The 7,714-nt window shown below is 37.3% G+C and overlaps 1 protein-coding gene across 4 annotated transcripts in view; it reads left to right on the forward strand.

The window, feature by feature from the left end:
• The window catches only part of AKT3 (AKT serine/threonine kinase 3), a 368,454-nt gene that overhangs the window by 53,266 nt on the left and 307,474 nt on the right, over nt 1-7,714 (forward strand). For 2 of the 4 annotated variants that reach the window (XM_024754282.1, XM_024754306.1), the window contains one exon: nt 3,127-3,187. The exons of the other annotated variants lie outside the window; for them this stretch is intronic. In XM_024754282.1, the coding sequence (XP_024610050.1) occupies nt 3,127-3,187 (61 nt within the window). The remainder of the gene's footprint in view (nt 1-3,126; nt 3,188-7,714) is intronic. 4 annotated transcript variants of the gene reach the window in all.

A 7,714-nucleotide genomic window follows, 5' to 3' on the forward strand; every position in this document is an offset into this window, starting at 1 on the left:
CTTCATATGTGTCAACCAAAACAATATATCGTAGTAGAGTGAAACAAAAGCTCAAATGTCCATTAATAGTGGATAGGTTAAGTAAATAATGATACAGCAGTATAATGGAATATTATGCAGTTGAAGAAGAATAGGAAGAATAGTATTTATTTGGAAAATCATGGAAAAATCGTTGCAAGTAAAAAGGAAAAGAGTAAGGTGCAGAACATATTATACAGCAGTTTTTGTGTAAAGGAGGGGAACTAGATTTATTTGCTCTATTGGCATAAGGAACTCTGGAAGGAAAAAGAAGAAACTAACACTTTTCCCCAGGAAGTAGGGTATGAACTGGGCAGATGACAGAGGTGTGATGAGACTCTTTACTGTATACCTTTTTAATCTGTTTGACTTTTGAGACTTGCAAATATCAGTACCACCTGTTTAATTCAATTTTTTAAATGTCTTACAGTATAACTTACACCTGGTTTTGGCGCAGTATGAATTGGGGCTTTTTACTAATGCTAAACCACTGGCCCACAGCATAAAATGTTTCTCAACACACTGTATGCAGCCTTTTGTCTCTACAGCTTTATAACTTAGCCACTTCTGGCTCCATATTTTACATTCTAGCAACATTGAATTTCTTCTAACACGTGGCACTGTTTCATACCTGTGTGTGTATGTTTTACCTATGTCTTCTTCATATTCATCTTTTAAGAATCAGTTAGTCATGTTCTGTGGGAAGCTGTTCTGCACCTCTGCAGGCTGAGTTGGGTGACTGTCGTAATACTCTGTGTATTTGTCTAGTAGTGCTCTTATGATATTGCATTTTAACGTTCAGCTCCTTATATAGTACCTGGACATATAGACTCAAAGATTTGATTCAATTTTTTTTTTAAATAACTCTGTAGGGTAGGAGTCATCTCTCAAAGAGCTTGTAGTCTTTAATAGAGACATACATGTAGGAATGTAACTAACATAAGACAGAGAGTAATAAGTGAGACAATAGGCAAAGTTATATTTCCAAAGTTGTTCTTTTACATGGGTCTTGAAGATGTGCCATGGTCCAGTGGGGGACATTTTAACAGGGCCTGTTTAAGAGCAGCAAACAATCCGGTGTGGCTTCAGTGTAGAGGAATCATGACTCAAGGTGAATTGGGAAGGAAAGGAAAAACAGGGACAGATTGTGAGAGACCTAACATTCTAGTCTGAGGAATTTAAATAGTATCTTGTAGGCAGAGTAGGACTATCGAATGTTTTTGAACAAGGAGCCAATCTGATCTGTGTTTTAGGATGATTACTTTTATACTTTCTGTAGAGTGGTTTGAAAAAGGAAGCTATGAGAGACAGGGGCATCTGTTAAGATATTTTATACTGTAAACTACAGTGTTGAATATGGGATCAAAAAGGAACAGGCAGCTACATTTTCAAACTCCATGTTTTTGTCCATATAGTCCATTCAACCTAGAATGATCTCTTATTCCAAAAGTGATACTCTATTCATCTTTGAAGAGACAGCTTATATGTAACATCTACTAGTAATCCCTGATAAATTCCCACCAAATATAATTAATTATACCCTGTTCTGACCGCCTTTCATTTACTTATGGCCTTTTTCATACTCTACCTATCTTATAATAGTTGTCTTACTCACCCCTGGAATTAATTGCTTCCTTCTGGAAACCTTTGTGTTACTTTATTTGACCTACTCATACAACACTCAACACATTGTATTATTGTTTGATATTTTTTCTGTTTATTTCAATAAACATTTCTTGGGTACCAAACCTGGAGAAATTCACACTTTGGCAGTCCATATGTTTGTTTATAATATATGATTAGATGTATGAGTTTTTAAAGGCAACTTTATTTTGATCTCTTGCACATAACATAGTTGGTTACTTATTAGGAACTCAATATTGTAGAGACATTAGTGGAACAGTATTAGTTAAAAGCCAGGTTTAAATCCCGACTCTACCACTGTAGCCTGGATCCTCTGTAGGAAAGTTATTTAGCCTATTTAAGCCATAGTTTTCTCAGTCGTAAAATGGGGAATTAGCTTGGGCTGCCATAACAAAATATCATAGACGGGGCAGCTTAAATGACAGAAAGTTATTTCTCACAGTTCTGGAGGCTGTGAAGTCTGAGAGCATGGTTTCAGCATTTTTGGGTTCTGGTGAGGACATTCTTCCTGGCTTGCAGGTAGTACCTTTTCGTTGTGTTCTCACTAGGTGGAAAGAGACACAACAAGCTCTTGGATGTCTTTTCTTATAAGGGTACTAATGCCATCATGAGGGCCCCACCCTTGTGACCCCATCTAAACCTAATTTCTTCCCAAAGGCCCCATCACACTGGGGGTTAGGCTTTCAACATATGAATTTGTGGCGGGGGCACAAACAGTCCATAGCGCTATCTTATACAGTGGTTTTGAGAATTAAATAATTTATGGAAAGCATTTAGCACTGTGCCTCTAACATAAAAAGTGATGTGTTTAACCTGTTGTCATCATTGTCATTATTTTGACAGCATAAATTTTGCATATGGGGTAATGGAGGAAAATTGCAGATGCATTAGTGATTTTTGTCTTCATTGATGGAGGATATGTGATTAATTATGAAGAGAAATGTAGGAAGAAGAGCAGGATTGCAGGCATTCTGATTAGAGGTGCTTTCTTCACTCTATCAAGAGACAAGAAGATGGATGCAAATGTTAGGTTTATAGATGTAGCATAAAAATGCTAAGAGTAGAAGAAAAGAGAACCTTTAATATTCTTTGTATGTATATGATCTTTAAAATGCAATTCTTAATTGTTTTTATTCAAATCTTTATTTTTCTTTTCTCTGATTTCATTGATAAGGATGAGTTTTTCTGTGAGCCCAGGAAGGCAGAAATATCATTTATATCTTCATCCACAAATAATACTAAATTCGGTTTGCTGGATTTTGAAAAGTTCTGTTTCAGACATTTTGAATCTTAGACATATTTTGACATTTTAGAATTGGAGTATAATATATTTCTATCCTCTAGCTTGTGGATTTACTTTCTCCTCTCTAAGTTAATGAATCAAAGGTTTATTAGCCTTTCTAGGACTTTAAGTATCTCTAATTCTTTCACTTTTGGCAATAATTCTCCACATTTACTTTATAGAGTCCCTTTGGTGGAGGCCACGGGCGGAGAGGAAGCACAGGATTCATAAGATGGAGGGCGGGTGAGTGACTGAGAATTTGGGCTGGACTTGGAAAAAAAAGTGGTAGTGGTTGCACCTTCATAATAGGAATAAATTTGAAGTGTAAGTTGGGACATTACATTGTCTTGGTCAGGTCTGTAAAGATAATGGAATGGTTTTGAGTTTTTTCTTTATGTAAATTTATTAATAATTTATATGACTGAGCTATCATGCCATCTGTACTACGATTTTATCAAAATTCACACTGTGAGCACACAGTTGACAGTTTGCAGGAACATAGAGCCAATAGTTTATCCCAGACTACATCTTTTCTTTGGTAATAGTGGTCAGAAATACATCATTAAATTGTGGTTTGGGACTTATCTTTTTTGTTTTAATAACAGAAATTTCACCTCTTAATAATATAACCTTAAATTGGCATGCAAGTTTACTGATGAATTTATGGATTTTCTATGAGTGTATGTAGTGGTATGTAGTTAGATAAGACTGATTGTAATATTATAAAGTAGAAAAAGTTTTTCTCTAGGACCCTTTCACTGCTTTTTCCTTGTTTCTTCAACCTCCTCATTTAGGAGTTATCCTCCATAGATAGGCCTTTCCCTGTTTTATCTTTATCAAAAGAAATCCCCCAGTACTTTAGGGCCTTGACAGGTTACCTTTGAAAGCCAAATAGATACATTAAGTGACAGATTTTTTAACATTTAATTGGGGCTTTTGAAAATCCAAACAATTTCCTTTTGGTGAAACTTGAAACATTGACTGACATCTGTTGGGAGAAATATTTTCAGCCAAGAGAGTTTTCTGACTCTGCTCCTTAAGTGACAACATGTTGCCAGGTAGGAAGGGAACGAACACTGTTACATGCTAGTGTCTGAGCATCTGTGCCAGGTCCTTTATACAGTATCATTTGATCCCCAAAGGGAGCTTTGTGAGATAGGCATTCTTATTCACATTTTACAAAAGAGGAACTGAAAGAGGCACAGACAGGTGAAGTGACCTTCCTAAAGAGGTCACATCAGAGGCACATCTTTTTTTTTTTTTTTTTGCAGTAAGTGGGCCTCTCACTGTTGTGGCCTCTCCCGTTGTGGAGCACAGGCTCCGGACACACAGGCTCAGTGGCCATGGCTCACGGGCCTAGCCGCTCCATGGCTCATGGACCTAGCCGCTCCATGGCATGTGGGATCTTCCCGGACCGGGGCACGAACCCGTGTCCCCTGCATTTGCAGGCAGACTCTTAACCACTGCGCCCCAGGGAAGCCCTAGGCACATCTTAAAAGCAGGACTTTCAGACTCCAAAGCTTTTACATTTACCAGTAGACCAGTATTTGACAGTCATTTTGTTTTTTTTTTGTTTAATCTATAATTCTTTTTGGTGAACATAAAATATCTTGCCCTCAGGAATTCCTTTACATGTTTCTATAGAGAGGGTTCCCCATCTCCTTCGTAAGACACCGCTTAGATCCTGCTGCTTGTGGTTGATTAGTCTTGAACTTTTTATTGTGTTTTTGGCTAGGAGTATAAAATTGCATTATTAGCAGAGATGGTGAACACTACAACATTCAGCTCTAAACATATTGAATTAGATTTGTTTGTTTTTAGCAGATTGGCCAACTTTGAAGTTTGTACTTAGAGTAAGGAAGTGTATGACATATACTACCTAAGTATGTGTACTCTAAGTGTATATACAATATGACAACTGTATATATGTGAACTATAACATTTGGGAATTATCACAGCAAGAATGAATACATTTCTTGTTATTGATACTTTTGAACAGGTATGTTCAGTGTTACAAAACATTTTGAAAATGTTCATTCGACAAAGAAATATAAAGTGCTTGCTATGTGCCAGGGCTATGCTAAATTCTACGCTGAACACAACACTAAAAACACATGGTTTCTGCCCACAGTGAGATGATGGTTTAGAAGGGAGACAAACTTGTGAGGTAACTATTAAAATACGCTATATTTGGGGCTTCCCTGGTGGCGCAGTGGTTGAGAGTCCGCCTGCCGATGCAGGGGACACGGGTTTGTGCCCCAATCCGGGAAGATCCCACATGCCGCAGAGCGGCTGGGCCCGTGAGCCATGGCAGCAAGGCCTGCGCGTCCGGAGCCTGTGCTCCGCAACGGGAGAGGCCACAACAGTGAGAGGCCCACGTACCGCAAAATAAATAAATAAATAAAATAAAATACGCTATAATCATTACAGTTATGGAGTCTGTAGAAGGAAGAGTGGGTGCACTATGGAAGGACAAGTTAATTGTGCTTGGGTGACTTGGGAAGATTTTGAGAAGAGGTAGTTTAAACTGAAGGCCGAATATATTCTTGACTACAGGAAAATTCATGATCTGCTCATACATATTGTATACACAACATTTGCATGGGCAGCATTTCCCTTACTTGTATGCATAAATGTAGTATTAAGTTTGAACACTTAGTGTCTTCCATTTACCTCTAAATCATACATCCTCTATATATCTTTTAGAAGGCTTCTCCTGTAGTTGCTTGTTTCCCTTTATTTTTCTGTTCTGCTGCTGTAAAATTTCTCTGGTTTTTGGAAAGAGGCAGACTAATTGCTGGACAGTAGAGGAAAGTTACATTTATGATGATGGCTCTATTTCTACATTCTTTAAAACAGTTAGTAGTGAGTGAAGCATCACAGTGATGGTGGAAAATGGTAAGGAGAGCAGGGTAATAGGACTAGGTGCCTGATTGCTTTATTATTTTTACTGTCGCACAAATGGTTTTCTTCTATTTAGAATAATCTAAGGACTGAAAGTATGACTAGCTGTATTCTTGAGCTGAAAGTGAAGTTAGAAGACAGTTGTCTGGAGGGAAACATTGCATTTAGTGGTATATTAATGATTTCCTGGCCCATTTTGATTGTAAGGCTTTTTGGTGAATTATACTTATGAAGAGTTCCCCTATGATTAAGTATTAGGATACGTGCCTGTCTCTAATATACATGCTGGTTCTCATAGGCAGACACATTGGCAGATGTTAAGGCAATTCAGTTTAGTTGAGAAAGCCGCATGATATTATGGAAAGAGCCCTGCACCAGACGTTAGGAAAGCTGAATTCAGGTCCTGCCTCTGGCTCTTAGGTAATTTGTTCTCTGCCTTTGAGCTAGTCAGGTGACCTCTCTTAGGCCTCAGTTTCTTGCTTTTTAAATACTGGGTTAGGATAATGCTCCCTAAGGTATTGCTCAACTCACACTTTAATCATTTTATTATTGACAAGGGATTTATTCACCTACCAAATCTATACTGAGTGCTTTCATATTTCAGGTTCTGTGCTAGGTGGTATAGTCAAAAAGAGACATGGAGGGTAGTCGTAGATCAATGGGAGAGAGCTGAGAGTTGAGAAACTTATACAACTCTGGTAAATTTTTGACAGATGTAGCAAGACCATTCACTGCAGGAGAATAGTCTTCAACAAATGATGCTTGTACAACTGGATTTCCACATGCAGAAGAATCAATTTAGACCCCTACCTCATACTGTGTACAAAAAATAACTCAAAATGGATTAAAGACCTAAACATAAAAGCTAAAACTATAAATCTCTTGGAAGAAAATGCATAAATCTTTGTGATCTTGGATTGGGCAGTGGTATTTCAGATTTGATACCAAATGCACAAGCAACCAATGAAAAATGGATAAATTGGACCTCATCAAAATTAAAAACTTCAAAATAGACTTTAAAATAAAGACTATTACAAGAGACAAAGAAGGACACTACATAATTATCAAGGGATCGATCCAAGAAGAAGATAAAACAACTGTAAATATTTATGCACCCAACATAGGAGCACCTCAATACATAAGGCAAATACTAGCAGCCATAAAAGGGGAAATCGACAGTAACACAATCATAGTAGGGGAGTTTAACACCCCAATTTCACCAGTGGACAGATCATCCAAAATGAAAATAAATAAGGAAACACAGGCTTTAAATGATACATTAAACAAGATGGACTTAATATTTATAGGACATTCCATGCAAAAACAACAGAATACATATTCTTCTCAATTGCTTGTGGAACATTCTCCAGGATCGATCATATCTTGGGTCATGAACCAAGCCTTGGTAAGTACAGGAAAACTGAAATTGTATCAAGTATCTTTTCCGACCACAACGCTATGAGACTAGATATCAATTACAGGAAAAGATCTGTAAAAAATACAAACACATGGAGGCTAGACAATATACTACTTAAAAACGAAGTGATCACTGAAGAAATCAAAAATACCTAGAAACAAATGACAATGGAGACACGACGACCCAAAACCTATGGGATGCAGCAAAAGCAGTTCTAAGAGGGAAGTTTATAGCCATACAATCCTACCTTAAGAAACAGGAAACATCTCAAACAACCTAACCTTGCACCTAGAGCAATTAGAGAAAGAAGAACAAAAAACCCCCAAAGTTAGCAGAGGGAAAGAAATCATAAAGATCAGATCAGAAATAAATTAAAAAGAAATGAAGGAAACAATAGCAAAGATCAATAAAACTAAAAGCTGGTTCTTTGAGAAGATAAACAAAATAGA

Source organism: Neophocaena asiaeorientalis, unplaced genomic scaffold, assembly GCF_003031525.2.
Source record: "Neophocaena asiaeorientalis asiaeorientalis breed wild unplaced genomic scaffold, Neophocaena_asiaeorientalis_V1.1 scaffold524, whole genome shotgun sequence".
Taxonomy (NCBI): Eukaryota; Metazoa; Chordata; class Mammalia; order Artiodactyla; family Phocoenidae; genus Neophocaena; species Neophocaena asiaeorientalis.